Here is a 21347-nt window from a genome sequence, read left to right as displayed (position 1 = left end):
TGGGATGGAGGATGCGTAGAGGAGTTGAGACCTGATTGGCTGGAGGTGGGAAGCAGGAGTGGAGGGAGGGCTTTATGCTTGCTGGTATAACACCTCCTGAGAAGAGGCTGTAAGATCTCCTGAGGAGAAGAGGTGGGATTGGGGGCACAGGACATGGGGATATGTGTGTGAGTGGAGGAGTCCAGGCCTGATTGGCTGGAGGTGGGAAGCAGGTGTTGGGGGAGGGGTGTAGGTCTGCCAGAGAAAGACATCCTGAGGAGAAGAGGGGGCAGGGGGACTAGGGGGTGATTGGAGTGGAGGCCTGATTGGCTGGAGGCAGGAAGCAGGAGTGGGGGGAAGGGTATAAACCTGCTGGTGTAAGACCTGAGGAGGAGAGAGGGTTGAGTGGAAGAGTTGATGCCTGATTGGCTGGAGGCCAGAAGCTGGTGTGGGTGGAGAGGAATAGCCCTGCTGGAAGTGGGAGCGGGTGTGGGGGAGGGTGGAGACCAGCCAGTATAAGACCTCCTGAGGAGAAGAAGCGGGTCAGTGGAGGAGTCACGACCTGATTGGCTGCAGAAGAGGTGGGAGGGGAGCACAGGGGCATGGAAGGGATGGGTTTTAGGTGCTGGTGTGAGTGGAGGAGTTGAGGCCTGATTGACTGGAGGTGGGAGTAGAGGCAGGGGTATAGACCCACCAGTGTAAGACCTGGGGAGGAGAGGCAGAGGGAGGGTGAGTGAAGGAGTTATGGCCTGATTGGCTGGAGGTAGCAGGGGTAGGGGGAGGGCTCTAGGCTTGTCAGTGTAAAGACCTGAGGAGGAGTGGTGAGATGGGGTGCATGGGTGAAGTGAGTGGAGAAGTTGAGGCTTGAGTGCTGCAAGACTAGTTGGGAAGGCAGGAGTAGGAAGATGGAAGTGTGGAAGGAGGGCGGCCTGATTGGTATAAGACCAGTAGGAGGTGGGATAGGGGGATTGGGAGGGTGGTGGTTGGATAGAGGTGTGTGGTGGCCTGGCCTGTGTAAGACTGGCTGGGAGCAGCAGTAGGAAGGTCGAGGGGTCGGGGGAGACAGAGGGTTTGAAGCCTGATAGGTAGACTTCCTTGAGGTGTGAGGTGGAAGTAAGGTTCTTTGGGTTTTCTGACTCATCAGTGCTAAGTGGGAGAGGGGTGTGGTACTTCTTGCTTATAGTTTTCTACATCCACGCAGTCTGCAATAAGGAAATTTAAGTACTTCTCATTTCACAGAGTAAAGTTTTGCCTTTAAATTAGGGTAAAGAAGCTGCTGAAAGATTAATGCACAATGTAGAAATGTATTCTGACTTCTTGTTTTCTTAAAATGCATATCTTTGTCTTGACTATAGGTGAGGACATGTCCAAAGAAAAGGCTGGCCAATCGAAGATTCATGATGATGATTGGTGAGATTTGAAAAATTCTATTTTCTCTTAGTTTAGCCCTACTTTGTTGGCAAAACAACTTTCTCAAAAAGTACGTTTGCTTTATTTAGAGTCTGCAGAGTGTATAACTTGGTTAGTTATAAAATGGAAGTATAAAAATGGATCTTAGAATCATTGGAGTCCAGCCTCCTACTCAATACACTTATCTACACTAATAAAAGAGAAACATGGTAATTGGCGTACGACTGCTACCCTTTTCATTGGCTAATCAGCGAGATATGCAAATTAACTGTCAGCCAAGATGGCAGCCGGCAGCCAGGCAGCTTGAAACTAACATGAGGCTTGCTTGCCTCAGTGACGGAGGCCTCCATCGTTCCCTGCCTGCCGCTGCAGGCCTCTGAGCCGGCAGTTTAAGAAACATTGTAACAAATACCGCGGGACTTCAGCCAGCAGATTCGCAACATTGTGTGCAAAGGCCAGAAACCTACTTTCAGGAGCTACGGCCTAAGAGCTGGAGCCAAGCCTCAAGCTAAAGCTGGCCCAGAATAAAAAATAAAAAAAAAAAAAAAGGAAAAAAGGAGCGTTTGGGAGTTCAGTCACCCCCAGCCTGAAAACAGCCCTCAGCCCCTCACCCAGACTGGCCAGGCACCCCAGTGGGGACCCCCACCCTGAAGGGTGTGTGACCAGCTGCAAACAGCCATCATCCCCTCACCCAGGCTGGCCAGGCACCCCAGTAGGGACCCCCACCCTGATCCAGGACACCCTTCAGGGCAAACCAGCTGGCCCCCACCCATGCACCAGGCCTCTATTCTATATAGTAAAAGGGTAATATGCCTCCCAGCACCGGGATCAGCATGACAGGGGGCAGCGCCCAAACACCCTGATCGGCCCTGCTCTGTGTGTGACGGGGTAGAGCCATAACCTCCCCATCGGCCCTGCCCTGAGTGTGACAGTGGCGGCGCCCCAACCCCCTGATCAGCCCTGCTCTGTGGGTGATAGAGGGCGGCGCCCCAACCCACTGATCCGCCCTGCTCTGTGTGTGACAGGGGATGGTGCCCCAACTCCCCTATCGGCCCTACTCTGTGAGTGACAGGGGGGAGCTCCTCAACCCCCTGATGGGCCCTGCTCTGTTCGTGACAGGAGGGAGCTCCCCAACCCCCTGATGGGCCCTGCTCTGTGCATGACAGGGTACGGAGCCCCAACCCCCCTGATGGGCCCTGCTCTGTGTGTGACAGGAGGCAGTGCCCCAACCCCCGGATTGGCCCTGCTCTGTGCGTGACAGGGGGTCGAGCCGCAACCTCCCCATCGACCCTGCCTTGAGTGTGACAGGGGGTGGTGCCCCAACCCCCCAATCGGCCCTGCTCTGAGCCCGACCAGGGGCTGCACCTAGGGATTGGGCCTGCCCTCTGCCACCCGGGAGCAGGCCTAAGCCAGCAGGTCGTTATCTCCCAAGGGGTCCCAGACTGCGAGAGGGCACAGGCCGGGCTGAGGGACCCCCCCTTCCCCTCGAGTGCACACATTTTTGTGCACCGGGCCTCTAGTCCTATATAATAAAAGCCTAGAGACATCGCGCGATGCCCTCACGTGATGTCGTCACAAGATGGCCGCCACAAGATGCCCGCCACAAGATGCCTGCCACAAGATGGCTGGCAAGGGAGGGCAGTTGTGGGTGATCAGGCTGGCAGGGGTGGGCAGTTGGAAGCCATCAGGTTGGCAGGGGAGGGCAGTTGGGGGCGGCCGGGCCAGCAGGGAAGGGCAGTTAGGGGTGACCAGGCCGGCAGGGGAGTGCAGTTGGAGGTGACTAGGCCAGCAGGGGAGGGCAGTTGGGGGCGGCTGGGCCAGCAGGGGAGGGCAGTTGGGGGCAATCAGGCCAGCAGGGGAGCAGTTAGATGTCAATCAGGCTGGCAGGGGAGCAGTTAGGGGGTGATCAGGCTGGCAGGCAGGTGAGCGGTTAGGAGCCAGCAGTCCCGGATTGTGAGAGCTGATTGCCAGTTTAGGCCTGATCCTGCAGGAGTCCCAGATTGGAAAGGGTGCAGGCTGGGCTGAGGGACTCCCCCCCGACCCCCCATGCACCGGGCCTCTAGTCCTCTATATAACATCTCTGTTGGTAGCCAGGAACATACAACTCCTACACACAATTGTATTGTTGAATATGTGTACAGGGTAATTACTAGAATGTTCTGCATTCTGAGGAACTTCAAACCTATCTTTACTTCTACCTGGTTTATAGTGCTGCCCTCTAGAAATAACAGATGTAGTATTTTTCTTCTCCATGATGTTGTACTTTAAGGTAGTTGTCTTATCTCCTCTAGTCTTCTCCTGGGACACTGCCCTGGTTTCCTCCTTCACAGACAAGCATGTAAGCGTATATGGGAGAGTGTAGAAACCGTAGAACAAAGAGTTTGGAAATAGACCTGAATACATAAGAAAATTTAGTTCATGATAAAAATGACACTTCAAATCAGTGTGAAACAGATATACTACCAAACCCTTGCATAGCTTACCATCTGGGATGGAAAGTAGAAACATGTAAACAGGCAATTACAGTATAGTGTGATAAGTGCTGTGATGGGGGAGAAGTACATGATCCTATAGGAGGCCAGACATTATCTTGTTTAATTTTCATAATAGCCCTATGAGATAAATAGTTCTTTTACAACCAAGGCCCAAGAACAGATTTGCAGAAGTTTGGTGAGAAGTGATGTTAGCTTAGAGTAAGGTGGTAATAGTGGAGTGGGAGAGAGTTGGATGAATATTGTAGTACATCTAAGACATTTTTTCACATTTCATCATTTCTGAAATTAGGATACATTATATGTTTGATAGTATGTAATCATTTGGTAGTGTACATATAATAATGTTTTAGATTAGATGAAATTTACTCTAGAGCAGTGGTTCTCAACCTTCCTAATGCCGCTACCCTTTAATACAGTTCCTCATATTGTGGTGACCCCCAACCATAAAATTATTTTCGTTGCTACTTCATAGCTATAATTTTGCTACTGTTATGAATCGTAATATAAATATCTGATATGCAGGATGTATTTTCATTGTTACAAATTGAACATAATTAAAGCATAGTGATTAATCACAAAAACAATATGTAATTATATATGTTTTTTTCGATGGTCTTAGGCGACCCCTGTGAAAGGGTCGTTCAACTCCCAAAGGGGTTGCGACCCACAGGTTGAGAACCGCTACTCTAGAGGTAGAGCCAGCAGGTCTTGCTGATGGATTGGATGGTGGTGCCAGTGACCGAGATGGGTAAGACTGGTGTAGGAACAGGACTGAGGGAGGAAATCAAGAGTTCTGTGTTGGCCATGTTATGTTCTAAATACTTAGTAATACCCAAGATATTATACATATAGCTGGAGTTCAGTGGAAAGTTCAAGTCTGGAAATATATAATTGGGGGACATGGGGTCTAGGGATAGTAGAATGAATGAACCAGGGAGAGGGGACAATAATACAGCACAGAACATTGCAGGAATAAAGTCCTTGAGAAGGCTAGAGGAGGATGAGATAGAAAGAACAAGGGAGGACTTGGCCTCAGATAGTGGTAGGGACACTATGCTTTTGTTGAGAACAGAGAAGGCAGGTAGTTACAGATAAGTTAGTCAATTTGTTCCTGGGAGGATGAGGGCATTCCTGTCTGATTGCTTCTATTGTCCCAGTGACTTATGATACAAAGTCGTTAAGAGTAAAAGGGGGTTTTGGCAGTTTGAAGGGGCGGAAGTGCAGAAATGCTACTGAAATACATAATACAAAGGGTGGGGGTCTGGTGTTCATTGATCAATCAAAGCCTAATTAGTATTTTCATTTTTTAGCCCAAGATTCTTTGTTTTATTTTTTTAAAAGAAGTTTAAATTTTATTTTTTAATTACAGTTTACATTCAATATTATTTTGTGTTAGTTTCAGGTGTACATAGTGGTTAGACAATCATATACTTTACATAGTGTTCCCCTCAGTATTTCCAGTGCCCACTTGGCACCACACATAGTTATTACAATATTATTGACTATATTCCCTATACTGTACCTCACATCCCCTTGACTATTTTGTGACTACCAGTCTGTACTTCTTTTTTTTTCTTCATTGATTAAGATATTACATGTGTCCTTATCGTCCATTGCCCCCCACAGTCTATACTTCTTAATCCCTTCACCTTATTCACCCAGTCCCCCAAGCCCCCTCCCCTCTGGCAACTATCAGTCTGCTCTCTGTATCTAATGCAAAAGCATGTAAGAAAATAGATGAAGTATAGTTTAGTTTATATACAGTGCTACTTATTGATAATAGGTTTCAAGATAACCAAGGTCACATTTGGACCCATTCCTTACAAACCTTACACCTAGCAAGAATTTTCTTTCTTGATTTAAAAAACAAAACAACTTGAAGTCTACTACTCAGTAAGTCTAGTGTATAGTAATGGATAAATGAATAGGAAATTTAATTAAGGGAGTGAGCCAGCATGTCTTCCCAGTAATCAACCTCAAGGCTAAAATGAAAGTCCTCAAGAAGTGGTTAAGGCTACCTTTTTTATATGTAAAATCTTGTAACTATTATGTAAAACCATATAAATATATGTAAACCCTTACAGCTATTAAATGTCCACCTTCTTTAGCACCTGTGGTACCCTCTGTGAGCTCTGTCACAATAACTAATGGTAAGGTGACCTATGATTAGGTCCTAGGATGTAGCTAATTTCAATGCTGAAGTGATGCTTACTGCAGCATGAGTTCTCCAAGCTGGATTTGGAATCTGTATCATGCATGGCTGACGACTGTCAGCTGCTATCTGGTGAGCTGAGGGATCCTGAGCCAGAATGTGCTGTGGCCTCACCTCAGGCTGCCACATGGCAGGGAAGAATGAATACGAGTGCCCAAGGAAATTGTGAGGCAGAGAAGCAAGAGGCCCTAACATCATGGCTCAGGGCAGGGACCAGTTACAGCTTTAAAATCATCTGTTGTTTGCTCCCCAAGAAATGGACTCCAGCATTTGTCTGTTTACCTAGATAGTAGTCCCTATAAGCAGGCCCTCTTCAAGCAGTAAAGCCCCAAGGGATGTCCCTTTTGCCCATTTCAATTTTAACTGTATTCTCTTCATCCTTAAGTCCTTTCCCCTGTGGCTCCTTTATCAGAATTCACTTTTATATCTTTAAATAGAAAGAAAACATTTGGCAGAAAACAGGCACTGATAGCTAATGATACTCCACTAACGTTCTTCCCCTATCTTTGACTCTGTAGTAAAGACTAAGTTGCTTCTAATTTTCCTTCACTCCCCTATTGTGCCTAATTTCATAAGCCTTTAAAACCAATGTGCATTTCAGAAACTATGATTTGGGGGGTTCTCTTCGTTGGAGATTTTTGGCATTATGATGTTGGTAGCCTTCCTTTAAAGCAACATGTATTTTATTTCTCCAATAGCATTATTATTGTGGACTCAAGCAGTGATGAAGAATTTGAGCCCTGTGAGTACAGCCTATTCAAAGCGGTAATTTAACCATGTCTTTGTAGAGATGACTGAAGTGTGATTTGGTGTGAGCTGGTCCTGGATTGGTCTCTTCTAGGGCTCTCTCTAGATTGGGGAAGCAAAGTTAATGTCCTTGCTGCTAAGAGCAAAAGAAGTTCCCTGTACTGTGCTCCTTTTTTAATTTGTTTCCTTTACCTCATTCATTCTAGGTCTCCTTACTTTTATTTCCTCTCTATCTCTCATGGGAAATGTAAGAAAAGAGTCCACCATAAATTTTTAACCAGTTTCAATTTATGGACTTTGGTTTTAGGGACTTAAAAACATGGGTCACCAGATTTTGTCATGATTCAGATGCTTTCTAATACCCTCTTTCTTTCTCTAATTTAGGTGTGGCTGGAATGAGCACACAGAATAGGAACATAGAGTAAGTAGGAGAATTAGTGAAATTTGACAATTTTTAAAATCCTCACCCAAGGAGATGCTTACTAATTTTAGAGAGAGGGGGAGGGGAGGGGAGAGGGAGAAGGAGAGAGAGAGAGAGAGAGAGAGAGAGAGAGAGAGAGAGAGAGAGAGAGAGAGAGAGAAAGAGAAATATCAATGTGAAAGAGAACATCGATTGGTTGCCTTCTGTATGTGCCCCGACTGGGGATCGAACCCACAATCTAGGTATGTGCCCTGACTGGGAATTGAACCTGCAATCTTTTGGTACACAGGATGATGTTCCAAACAAATGAGCAACACCAGCCAGGGCAAATTTGACATTTTTTAAGGAACAATGTTCTGAGTAAGATTTCAGAATAGATATCACTTTTCCTCTGTGAACACCATGTTCAGGCTCATAATGGGTGCTTGATCTCACAACCAGGTTCAAAATATCAGATTCCTTAATTCCGGTCCATTATCTAATTAGATTCTCTTTCAGAATGTTGCTGTGAACCATCTTTTAACTTCCAGTCTCCACTACACAGGCCCTGATCAGTTTTCACTCTTGTGTTAGTGTAAGAGTGCTTTTAAGTGGCTCATCCCCTTGATCTCTTCCTCCTCTGATCCAGTCTGCATCGCACTTCCAGATTCATCTCCAGAGACACTGCATTGGCCATATTGATCCCCTATTTCAATTGCTTGTCATAGGAAAATCAAGCTGTCTATCCCCAGTAGATAAAGTCCTTTGTGGTCCAACACTCTTCCATCTTTCAGCATTATCTTCTATTTCTATTAAGGAGCCTTCTATGCTAGCCAGAGTTAGATGAACAGGTGTTGCCCAGGTGCCAAACTATAGGAGATGCTACAATTATTGGAATAAATCTGAAATATGGTGCTAGATGACTATGGTTTCCACATATACTCCTTACATCTCTGTAGAAATGTTAATTGGTCATTTCTGCCCCCCATCCTCCTCCAAGCCAAATAGCGCTGTCAAGTGGGAAATTTTTTCTAGTCAGCTCTGATTTATCTCTGTTGATTATTTTGCAACATGTAAGCCATAAAGCCTGCCACCAGTGTGTGAAAAGTGATTTAAAGTCAGCAGTTACAGTCAGCTGTAATTCTGGAACCAAATAATGCATTGTATAAAGCTATTTATTGGAAATGATCAGTTTTATTATTTATACTTAAGGCAGGTTTATTGAGGTTTGATTTACATATAGCAAAATTCACACTTTTTCAATGTACAGTTTGATGAATTTTGACAAAACTCATATACTGTGGTGTAACCATCACGACTGTCAAAGATGCAGAATATTTCCATGACTCTCATTTGCATTTTAAATAGTTTATCATGGATCCTTAGAAGTAGTCTGGTTTATAACATTATACACAAAAGTCCTTATTTGATCAATTAAAAACTATTTAATTTTTAAATAGAAAAATTGGTTTCTTCCTGCCTCTGCTAGACTAAATATGTAAAGAAAATCCATTTTAAGGGGCCTGTAAGGAGTGCCCACAGATCATGGTTCAGTGCCAGGTGGCTTCTCTCTGGGATACTATAGGAAGAGTGGGTTTGGGGAGGAAAGTGATGAGCAGTTTGGGGCATGTTGAAATTAAGAGGCCAATAACCAGGGCTGATATTCAAAACATTTAATGACCAATAGAGTACAGACAGGAATTAGGATGCTGCCTGAGTTGTCAGAACAGACACTATCAGTCAGCAGTTGGGAAAGTTATTCCTATGCATGCTGACTAAAAATTGGCTCTACACACAGGACATTCAGGCAGGAATTTGGAATTGAGGAGATAGAAGTCAGAGGCAAAGTCGGACTGGATAGGATGGATTGGGTGGGCAGATAGATAACGCTTACCCAATCCCAAGGAATTGATTAAATTGGTAGGAAAGGGTTGTTAGCTAAACTCTGGGAATGTGATGAGGGAAAGAAGTGAGTGAGGAGTGGATGAAAAAGTGAGAAGAGAACTGAAACAGAACAGTATTCTGGAAATCAAGAAACGAGATAATTTTAAGGATGAAATGTTCAAGGGGATAACAAAGTGATCCTGTTCATTGTAGAAAAGATCGGAAATGTCATGGAAAGAATGTTGTGTTCACACTTTTCTTTGGTGTTTCCCTATCTTATCACTCAGCTATGTGGTGATTGACTCGGATTCTGATGATGAATACTTCCCTGAGGAAGATGGAAGTAAGGATGCCAAAAGTGGCAGAGATAAGTATACCACAAAATTAGAGAAGCAGCTGAGCTCTGCAAGCTCATCACACACAAGCACTGCAAGATAAGTCAGCCAAAGTTCTATTCTGAGTCACTTAGTAGTGATGCCACCATTTCTTTCCTCATATGTGCCGGATGTAGATATAGCTGGATTCCCTACACCCTTTGGTAGATTTCCTAACACAGCAGCAACTGCTCCTGCTGCTGCCTTAGACCCTGGGCATTTCTCTCAATGGAGTTCTCACCTACGTAGCACTGCTTTAAGGGAGCAGAGGGAAGCAAGCCAAGGACACCCTTCTTCCTTCTCTCTGTGTAGGAGTAACAAAGAGGAGTGAGAGAGGCATGGACTCCTTCTTTCTGCCTGATGGAGACTTGGGTGGGTGATGATCATGGGCCTGCAGAAGAATCTGTGCTTTCTTCATCTAGCTCTTTGTCTTTGCCTTTTGCTACTCTCTGTATATTTTCTAGAGATTCCTGTTTTTCTCACCACCTGCTTCCTGCAGCAGGACCTTGCCTCTTTAGATTCAGAGGCCCTTTTAACCTTGTGAGAGGCATGGAGCTTTACTCCCAGGTTACAACCTGCTCAGTGGGTCTGAAATGTAGGAAGACTAGGAGCTTCTTAAGCATCAGGGGTGATATTTTATTTATCTTTGTTCGCTTAGTACAAGGTGTAGGGCATGATACATAGGTGCTTAGTTAAGGTACTGGTTACTTCTTTGGTAATTACACTAAAACTACCATTGGCTAGCATTTCCTAGCTAACCTGGGATATGAGAGCAGGGAAAAGAGAGGTGGCTTAGAACCCTAGCCTCCTGTTCCACCACCTGCCCACTTGAATTTCTTTTCTCCCTCCTTTTCTTTAGCTCTGAGTGCATGTGCCTGAGCAGGAAAGGGGTTCCTGGGAGGTAGCTGCAGAGTAGAGCATGAGTGACAGAGCCCATAGGCCACTAGCTGCTGACTCCTTGAGTCAGAAGATCCGTAGTCTTTTGAGGGTGAACTTCCAACTCAGGCTGCTCTTACATTTCTGACCAGTGGGCTAATAACTGTGGGCATCCATTTCAGTCATGGAGGGATGAAGAAGGCTCCAAGGGACTGTCTTTGTCTCTTTATTGTTCTCCACATGAATTTTGATAATTTTACAGAAAAAGAGGCCTGAGGAATTTTAACACACTTTAAACCTCAATTCTAACCTTTGTCAATGGATGGGGTCATGCTTTATGGATTGTGAGCAGTGCGTCCCCACTGTTTGTTTGAAGTTTCCATTGCAGTGGGAAATCTTTAAATTTTCTGGGGAGCATGGCTTTTTACAATAGGAATGCCCACTCCTTTCTCTTCCCTTATTGCATATCTAAAGTTGTTTGGTAATTAATTCAAATAATAGACGAGAGTCTCAATATACATTCTCCCAAATCTGCAATCCTATATAATAAGAGAGGGATATGCTAATTAGCCTGGATATGCTATCTCACTCATTTGTGGATTATAGAGAACAACATAGACTGATGAAAAGGGACAGATCCAAAGACTGAGAAACAGCGACCAGGCTATCAATCCCCAGAAGGAAAGTAGGGGAGGGCGGGGGTAAGGGGAAGAGATCAACCGAAGGACTTGTATACATGTATATAAGCCAAACCAATGGACATGGACAACAGGGGGATGGGAGCATGAGTGTGCGGGGTGTGGGGGGGAGGTTGGGGGTTTATGGGGGGGAATGAGGACACATTTGTAATACCTTAACTAATAAAAAATAAAAATAAATAAAAACTAAAAAAAAAATAAGAGAGGGATATGCTAATTAGCCTGGATATGCTAATTAGTCACAACTGGCATGCAAATTGACCATCACACCAAATACAAATTTGAGATGGATATGCTAATTAGCCCTGATATGCTAATTAGTCATGATCAGTATGTAAATTGACCATCACTCCAACACACAAGATGACTGCCCCCATGTGGTCAAAGATGGCTGCCACAAGATGGCCAGCAGGGGAGGGCAGTTGGGGGCAATCGGGCTGGCAGGGGAGGGCCGTTGTGGGGGACCAGGCCTGCAGGGAAGGGCAGTTGGGGGCAATTGGGCTGGCAGGGGAACAGTTAGGCATCTATCAGGCTGGCAAGGGAGTGGTTAGGTGGTGATCAGGCTGGCAGGCAGAAGCAGTTAGGGGCAATCAGGCAGGCAGGCAGGTGAGTGGTTGGGAGCCAGCAGTCCTGGATTGTGAGAGGGATGTCCGACTGTCTGTTTAGGCCCGATTCCTGTGGGGGGGGGGGTCCCGCATTGGAGAGGGTGCAAGCTGGGCTGAGGGACACCCCCCCCCCTAGTGCACGAATTTCATGCACTGGGCCTCTAGTTTTACAATAAAGATTTTTTTGCGTCATGGATATGTTTCACACCTTGCCTCTGCTCTGGTTTACATTTTTACATCCAGAATCAGAAACCTAGAAGCTAAGCTCTGAACAGACTCCAGAGAGCATGTGGTGTTAGACATGCTGCCCTTCAAATCAGGTGAAGGGCTCCTTCAACTGAGGGCGATGACATTCCAAATGCTCCCAAGGCCTTTCAGTGCTGACATCAGGACTTAACTCCTCACTCTTACATAAGTGGTTAGAAAATTAAATTTTGGTGGCAAGCATAGAATTGCCAATTTTTAATTTGTCTGATGATGGAAATACACTCCAACTACTATCTACTGTCACCATGATTTCATAAAATAAAGAGCCCCAAAAGTTTAGTGAGAACATAATCTCAAAATAAAGGACAGTCCTTTAAGTTACAGAAATTGAACTTGTTGGGGAAAAAAACCCCTGTATTATTCTATTGTCTCTTATTTTTCTATGGACCAGTGAGACTATACAAATCTACTGACCTGTATTTGGGAATATCTAATCACCTACGTCATGCTATTTAGAGAATGTGATTTGAAGATTTCCACTGGACTTGGATTGGTTTTATCTGTAACTATTCTCTGTAAAGTAAAGAAGTAATAGAGGGAAAATAATCTAGAATAACTGATTCTTAACTGTGATTCATAATGTCACAGTTTCCTGCTTGTTTAATTTCTGCTCAATAATCTGAAGTTGAGTGTCTCAGGGTGGGGACATAGGGTGGAGAAAGTCTGCTTATATGTGAATGTGCCTCTTGAATTTCAGATGAGATTCTGGAAGTGTTATCTGATACTGATGACTTTATGATCCAGGAGTTTCCAATAATTATCAGTGATGATGATGATAGTAATGTGGAGGGCCCTGTGACAACAGAAGAGGATGCAGCTGATGAGGGCCAAATGGCCTCAATTGAAAAGGAGATGGAGCAGTGTGCTCTCTCTCTATGCAATTCACCTGATGATACTGGTGAAAATCTCTGCCAACCACCAAATGCTGCTGAGGTTGAAGTAGAGATTTCAGATATAAAAATGTCAACTGATGGACCTGTACCAAAGAAAAGGAAATGTAAAACCAAAAATTTATGTGTGACACCTGGTAAGCCAGTCAAGCTAAGTATCCCTGTTCCCCCAAGTAGCCCTCCCAGTGTGCCAGCCACGCCTGCCTTGCCCTTTCCCCTGGATGTGTCTTGTTGGGTCTGCCTTTCCTACCTGCCAACCCTGTGCCATTTCAACAGCTTCCTAAGTGGCCAAGGGAGGCCACCATCCCAATGAAAAGGATCTTTCTAGAAATGGAGGAGGAGCACCCAAGTCTTAGTGTTCACCATCCTATCTGCCTGGAGTACTTTCTCCCTGAGCTTTTTTTTTTAAAAAAAATATATTTTATTGATTTTTTACAGAGAGGAAGGGAGAGGGATAGAGAGTTAGAAACATCGATGAGAGAGAAACATCGATCAGCTGCCTCATGCACACCCCCCCACTGGGGATGTGCCTGAAACCAAGATACATGCCCTTGATCAGAATTGAACCTAGGACCCTTCAGTCCGCAGGCCGACACTCTGTCCACTGAGCCAAACCGGTTAGGGCTCTCCCTGAGCTTTTTTGTTGTTAATCCTCACCTGAGGCTATCCTCTCCCTCCCTGTTGATTTTTAAAGAGAGTGGAGGGAGGGGGGGGAGAGAGAGAGAGAGAGAGAGAGAGAGAGAAACATCGATGTGAGAGAGACACATTGATTGGTTTCCTTCCACACATAGCTCCATCAGGGCCTGGGATCAGGGATCAAGCCTGCAACCGGAATCGAACCCAGGACCCTTCAGTCTAAGGGCCAACACTCTAACCACTGAGCTAAACCAACTAGAGCTGTCCCTGAGCTTTTTGTCCTGAGGATATCTGATTTTTCTTAGGACCCAGCCCAGTTGTCACTTATAGGAAGCTATAAGTCAGAGTTGCTCCTCCTTCTGGGGTCCCAGGTTTTTAGACCCCACCTCTGCTAAAGCACTCACATCTGAATCTGTCCCCCCAGTAGACACTGAGCCTATTGATTGGAGGACTCTTACTCACCTTTCACTCTCTCCCAGGGTCTAACCTGGTGTTTGGCACATATCAGATGCTTAATAAATATTTTAAGTGAATGAATGACACTCCTGATACATAAGTCTCTGGTTAGAGACACCAGCAGTATGGGAGCTAGACAATGGTGGAAAGATTTGGCTTTCAAATAGGGTGAAGGTGCTTCCTGAGATATGAGTCATTTTCCTCAGAGCCAGTATGTGAGATATGCCATGCTGCTCCTTGTACTGCTAATACCTCAGTTGCCTTCACAGTCCAACCTTGGCACTTGCTCCTGTGACCCCATTATAAGTCTCAGTGCTTGTGACAGAGTCCTACACAGCTTTTTTTGTGGGCAGCTCTTGAGTCAGTGTGTAAATATTTCATGCTGACAGATGGAGCAATATGCAGCCTTCAGGCAGACAGTTGTTGCTTATAGATGTTGCTCTGGGTATGACCGGGGGCGGGGGCTGGGGGGGAGGTCCTTCTAGGTTTCTGCCAGTTGCTTGATGGTACCAGTTTTTGGGGTACAAATGAACTATTATCTTTTCAGCTGTTAGAGAACAAAAGTGGGTTCAGCCTTCAAAGAAGAAACGCAGAGCAGTGCGACCTAAGTGTGAACCTAGGTACGTACTGCTCATGTTCAACCAACCAGGAATTGATTGCATGATTGTCAGATGTTAAGCATCCCACTGGGCATATGTGGTGGGGTTCAGGGGGGGATGAAGGAGTCTGGTGGAGGAGGGGGACAAAAGTTTCCATCCCTGAACTGGGAAGGCATAAGCAGGAGGGAGAGGCCCAGGTTCTGGCCGCTCCCCTCCTCCCTTTTCCCCAACAGAGCTGGGGTGGCACTCTGCAAAGACCCCTGCAGTTTTCAGGCAACTAGGACACTTTTGCCCCTGTAGCAGCTCTGGCCTCTGAGGTTTCCTTTGCCCTTTAATTCAGATGAAAGAATGATATGTAACCAAACAAGATACTTTTTTTTCCAGCCTCATGGCCACTGGTTTGCACTAAACCAAAGCAAACGCAGTGGAAATGGTGAGAAGGCAGTATTGACATGTTCCAGTCCGCTGGTATCAGGAGGAGGGCAGGCAGGATTGTCTTCCAGGTTTTTCATGAACTCGATTACTCTTATTACTTCTATATATTCTTGCATAATTTTCAAGCTTTATTAAACATTGGGGTGAAATAGATTGCTTATAGTTCCTTTATTTTTATTGAGCTATATATAATTGAAACTGAAAGCAATAGGCCATTTTGACCAAAGACATGCTAATACTTAAAGGAAGCAAAGAATCAATACATTTTCTCATGTAGATTCTGGGAACTTCTGACTTTCTTCTTTAATAATATGATGCAGTATGCATAATGTCTTTGTTTTTACTTGCATTCAGGAGCAATATATACTTACATCTGAATTATCTTATGATAGAAGGCATATATTTGAAGGATTGTATGTTTAATATTTTACTTGTATTCTGGAGCAATGAGTGCATCTTAAGGGGAGAAGAAGAGTGATGTATCAGGCATTGGGCAACACAGTGACTTGGGCCTGAGCAGAGAGGTTCTGTTTCCACACTTCTCACCGGGTGAGGTAGCTGATAGCAGTATGGCTTGTTCTGTATTAGAAGGCTCCCCTCCCAGCAAAGTTTCTTCTTTGGATTCCTAGATACATATTCAAGCTGCTTTGCCTATAGGAACGGGTGTTTTTGGTCGCTCCAAGGTTGCTTGGCTGGACAGTGTGACAAAAGAAGAAAAAAACTGCCCCTTTGTCATTGTCCTCTGCTTCATGCAAAGGAGACTAGCCTGTTTGGACTCCTCAGTGCTGCCTTGGTACTTCCTGTTTCAGTCTGTAGACTTCCTGTTGTGCTTAGCATTGTTCCTGTGGAGGCTGATTACTGGTCATGGTGTCTAATGTACCCATTTTGAGTTTTGTTGACTCCTCTGATGTGGATACACCTAGCCTGCAGTAAAATGGCACAGGCATTGAGGTGAAGGTATGCTAAGCCACAAGGCCTGCTTGCTGTGAGCACAAATACAAACAGGGGTCACATTCTCTGCTGAGGTCTGCAGATGGTTCTGGTCTTCATCTGCCACCTTTTCTGATGTAAATTTGCTTTCATAACTAAGTAATTTGAGGCAGGAATGGTAGTCATATCAGGCTTTGGGATGAAGAACCTTACTTTAGCTGCATTTGCCTGGTCTGGTACTTTTTCCGTCTCCCTAACCCCAGCCACCTCACATAGGGTTTATTTTGTGACTTAGGGGTTAATTAGTGCCCTGTTAAGTCAGAAACTCACTTCCCTGTGTTTGCTCCTGTTTTATCTTTCCAGCTCTGTGGGTTTGTCTCTTTGGACTTGTGGATTGTTCCAGCCAAGATAAAAATGCTTTAGTTTCAATAAATAGTTATTACAAGTGTGAGGCCTTTATGTGTTCAGCACTGTTCTTTGTGCATTTGAATTAGGCCTTGAAAGATGGGGCAGCAATAGTGGTCATGTGATATGGGTCTCCATAAACTTTGGGTAAGTTAAAACCTTTGAGGTTCAGTTTCCTTATCTGCAAAGTGGAGATCATAAGACTGGTAATAGTTTTTCTGGCAGGCAGTTGTGAAGATGAGCTATGATAATGCAAAAGGAAGTTCTTGGCAAATTATAAAGTGTTACTCAGGAGTTTGTTCTCAGTGGAGATGCGGCCATTCTAGGCCATGGGCAAATAGGTCATACTAAGGCATGAATGAACTGGGAAATCACAGTTCCCATCAAGGGAATATTTAAGTTGCTCACTTTGGCCAAAATGGGAATGCCAGTTAGAAATAGAAGTCAGGAGCCCTGGCCGGTGTGGCTCAGTTGGTTGAAAGCCATCCCATGCACCGAAAGGTTGCCAGTTGGATTCCTGGTCAGGGCACATGCACAGCTTGTAGGTTTGATCCCCAGTAGGGGGCATGCAGGAGGCAGCTTATTGATGTTTCTCTCTTTCCCTTCCTCTTTCTCTAAAACTCAATTAAAAATTTTTTTTTTAAAAAAGCAATAGAAATCAGGACTAGCTTGACCTGGGCCAAGAAGTCAGTGGGACATAATTGGAACATGGCCTAGGAAAATTAATCTGGAGGTATGTTTGTGAGTTACATTAGAAAAAAGAGCTTGGAGGCAAGGAATACAGAGGGATGCTGTAATATCAATGTGTAAAGGGGAGGTGAGGAACTAGGGTGGTGACAATGAGGTGGTGGGAAAGAGTGGTCTGTTGTGCCTAATTGGATATAGGGTAAGGAATAAATTAATCAAGAAATGTCTTTGAGGTTTTCAGCTTGTATATAACAGAAGTTGGGTATTAAACACATTGAGCTGGAGACATGCTCATGTGAGTCAGTTGGAAATTTGCATCGGACAATTAATAGTAAACTCAGAACTAGATCTTAGGAGAGAGATCGAGACTGAAGATATAGGTATGGATCACTTCTGTTGAGGCTGAAACCGTGGGCTTCCCATATCTGAGGATTTGCAAGGAGTAAAGAGGAAAAGGCTATGAATGGAATCTTGGGAAGTGCCCTCATATAAGGAGTTGGAAGGAGGAGGGACTTGCTAAGTTTTCCAAGTCTCTCTTGACATGCATGTATTTCTTCTATTTATTTGTTTAGTTATACAAGACTCAGTTGAATTTCCTTTTGCAGGAACACTAACTGCAATATACCTGGATGTTTCTTGCGTAACATTGAAAAGTTAAAGCAGTATTCTGGAAGAAAATTCAAGAAAAATAAGGATGAACTGGTTCAGAAATTGTACACTCTGATGAACAACACTGTCTTTGAGAACAAGGTAAAATCAATGAAGAAGCACTGATTGAATTCCCAGTGTATGCCTGGCACTCTTGGGTGTTGTGAGGTGTGCAGATGTGCTAATGGTATATTTCCTGTCCTTAAGAAGTGTCAATTTAGGTGGGGAGATGAGACATGCTTATGTGAAAGAAATAGAGAATGTTTGTGGATTATAATATACGGTACAGACTGTTACTACCACAGGAGATCAGGAGAGGGAGAAATCACTGAGACCGCAGTGGTCCGGAAATAGGATTGCCAGGAGGAAGTGAGACTTGTTCTGGTTAAGGAAGGATGATAAGTGGGGATAAGTCAGTGATGGTAGAGAGGGCATATTTTGAGGCTCAACTATCTGGAAGAGGATTTGTGTTGAAGAATAATGTGACCTCAGGCAAATTACTTGAGTCCTCTGCCTCCATTTCCTCATCTATAAGATGGGGACAATCATAGTACTGTTCCTCCTACTTCATGGAATTATTGTTTGGCCTAGGTAAGTTAATACACCTGAAGTGTATTAGAACAAGACTTACAGCATAGTCAGTAATACATGTAGCTATTTTTTTTTTTATAGTATAGGACTAGATAATAGACAGCCTTGGGAATCAGGTTGGGGGAGCTTAAATTGAAATCAGTAGGCACCACTGCACAGGGATGTGCTATGAAGCGGCTGCTGAAAGAAACAAGTCTGTCAGAAGCAGGGGTGCAGACTAGATTGGGAGGAATCTGGGGCAGAGAGGCAGACCCATTGGCCATTAGGTTTTTCAGACTTTATTGTCTCTGCAGGGAAAGTTCTGTCATTCTAAAGGTTCCTCATTCTTAGGTGCCCTTCCTGATGCCACATCAGATGACTGATTAGCGGAACCTTAAGTTCTGACTTGCGTTTTCAATTGTGCCTCACCCTCTCACACAGGTCACATCTACCTCAACTGGTTTGTCCTCTCGTGGCTGCCTCTGACTTGGTCTCCATGCGAGGGAGCACAGCCCCTGCACTCCCACGCTCTCAGAGTCTCCCTTGCGTCCTGATGGCCTGTTAATGGTCTTTGCCTGAGCTTTGACTTGCCTTTAATTCTCCCCAGAATGTTTAGATTTGCAAAAATTCTTGAGTTAATATTTTCCGGTCTGCTTAGAACTGCTTTCTGATTTACTGTTTGCTTGTCTTTCTCAGCTGCCAGAGAGACTGGATATCTGCTGGAATAATAAGATGCTGAGAACTGCTGGCTTGTGCAGCTCTGGCGTGTTTCATTACCCGAGGGAACGTTACACTAAGATTGAGATTTCTCTGAAAGTCTGCGATTCTGCAGGTGATGGCAGCAGCATGGCAGCTTTCCCTCTGGGCTCTTTTCTTCTGACACAGTGCCTATTAAGTTATTTTTAGGTGCTGATATTCCCTGGCATCCTGTGTCACAGCCTTACCTGTCATTCCAGGGTGGACAGGCCTACTGTGTGTTGCTTAGAGGACATTATTATTGGATGTCTCACCATCCTTGAGAGTCCCACTTGTCCATCTTTCTAGTAAGCCTAACTTTCTCTCTGCAGCTTCCTGTTGGCAGCAGCAGCATCTTCATTCTCCCTGTAACTGAGGGTCAAGGTTCCCTACATCTACCCGATCACCAGATCTTCATAATGACTCTCCTGTTATTCCTTCTCTATCTTTGCCTCTGCCCAGGTATGGGCCCTCATCACCTCACTCTTCTCTCTGCTAAGAAACCTGGGGCTTGCCAGTGCCTGGAGCCCGGCTTTCAAGGCTGTTGTTGTCTTGGCTCCCACTGCTCCACCACTAGCCTGTGCTCCAGCAAGGCTGGTTTCCCACTGGCTCTCAGAATGGCCCACAGGCTTTCCTGGCCTCAATCTTTGCTTACATTTTTCACACCCAGAATGGCTTTTCTAATTTTGCAAATCCAGTCAGTTGTTAAGGGCCCAGCTCAGATCCCGGTTTCTCCATAGTGCTTCTCCTGACCAAATCGCACAGCCCAGGTGACTTTCCCCACCTTGTCCACCTATATTCCTGGAGGGCAGAAACCAGGTCTTGGCCAGGTGTATTTCGGGCAGTGTCCCACAGAAAGATGAGCAGGCTGGAGCTGCTCCGAAAGATTCACCACCCAGGCTCTGCCATTTACCATATTGGGTTGAAGTGGATAGAAATTTCCCTTTCAGAATCCTGGAAAAATAACACTCATGCTCACCTGCATATGTTTATATAAGGTGGCATTTTGTGTGGTGGGGTTGAGAGTCCAGGGCTGCATGGGTAGTGACCGGAAGGGAATCGGTTTAAGTGCTCATGGTTTCTTTTTATTCCTTTTCCAAGACCGAATCCGGGATACTTTGATACATGAGCTATGCCACGCAGCCTCCTGGCTGCTTGATGGCATCCGTGATTCTCATGGCCACGCATGGAGATATTATGCCAGAAAATGTAATATGGTGCACCCAGAGCTGCCCTTAGTCACCCGTTGCCATAACTACAAGATTAACTACAAGATTTATTATGAGTGTGCTCAATGCAAAACCAGGTAAGATCCTTCTCCTCAGACTTTTTCCAATCATGTTTTTACTAAGGCCTCCAAGTGGCTCTTCAGTGATTACATTAATAAGTACATGGCTGTCTGACTTGAGGAGTAAAACCTCTTTACTCCTTTCTGTGTCCTCTTTTCTCCAATCTCCCCTACTTTGAGCCAGCCTGACCACTGCTGCTGCTTGGTGCCCCACTCTGAGAATCCCCAGAAAATCTGGCTTTGGGCCCAAGGCCAGCACAGAGAAGAGGCTGAGTTACAGTGACTAACCCTTTGTTGTGTGGTATATCTTTCCTCCTTAGGGTTGGCCGCTACACCAGATCGTTGGACGTTGTGCGCTTTGTCTGTGCTGAATGCAAGGGACCTCTGGTCCTGCTGCCATCAACTCGGAAAGATGGGACCCCCATAAAGCCCCATGTGAGACCCTTTGCCAAATATGTGAAGCTGCATTACAGATTAGTTAGGGAGCAGAAGGAAGGCATCACCCATGGGGATGTGATGAGAACGCTCAGAAAGGATTACTTTATCTGTAAAGAAAAGAAAAACCTTTGAGGTTATGTGAGAGGGTATCTGTGTGAGCTGAGTCCTCTACTGTGAAGAAGTCTTAGAAAAATATCTTTATTTCTATGAAGTTATGGATAATAGAATTTAAATCCTTTTACTAAAGCTTTTATTGTTGATAATTATTCTTTAACCAAAGATTATATTACTCAGCACTTTGTGCCCTTGACAGTGCTCAGAAGCCCTTTGGGCCCACCTTATGTCTTACTTACACTCCAGAGTTGTAACTTGTAGAATGAAATGCAAAAGCAAAATACATTTTTGAGAGTGGCCAGCAGAGAGAATGTGAGTAATGCTGGAAAGGGAACACATTTTAAAGGCAGCAAGGACTGCTGGCAGATGTAACCTGTAACACCTACCTAGAAATAAAAAGCATGTTTCATGAATTTAGTTTCTCTTGCGAATTGTTCACAAAATAAAAATAAATAAAATGTTTTCTGCAATTCACTTGTTAGCAAAGCTTGTTCATTGCCAACCTGTGCTGAGAGCAGAACAAGCCCCTGGATACCTGAAGCTCTCCTGGATGTGGTCTGGGTTTTTCT

General features: G+C 44.8%; 1 protein-coding gene across 1 annotated transcript; it reads left to right on the top strand.

Annotated features, from left to right (window-relative positions):
• Positions 1–1294: 1294 nt before the first annotated feature.
• Positions 1295–21248, top strand: GCNA (germ cell nuclear acidic peptidase). The gene is made up of 10 exons (XM_036304332.1): positions 1295–1389; positions 6795–6838; positions 7228–7264; positions 9415–9470; positions 12645–12974; positions 14477–14549; positions 17591–17735; positions 18900–19035; positions 20040–20244; positions 20547–21248. Exons 1-10 carry the CDS (start codon positions 1310–1312, stop codon positions 20794–20796), a joined length of 1356 nt encoding a protein of 451 aa, XP_036160225.1. The 5' UTR covers positions 1295–1309; the 3' UTR covers positions 20797–21248.
• The last annotated feature ends 99 nt before the right edge of the window (positions 21249–21347 follow it).

The sequence above is a fragment of the Myotis myotis genome, unplaced genomic scaffold, assembly GCF_014108235.1.
Source record: "Myotis myotis isolate mMyoMyo1 unplaced genomic scaffold, mMyoMyo1.p scaffold_m19_p_4, whole genome shotgun sequence".
In the NCBI taxonomy this organism is placed as follows: domain Eukaryota; kingdom Metazoa; phylum Chordata; class Mammalia; order Chiroptera; family Vespertilionidae; genus Myotis; species Myotis myotis.
This window is presented reverse-complemented; position numbering and strand designations above follow the sequence as displayed.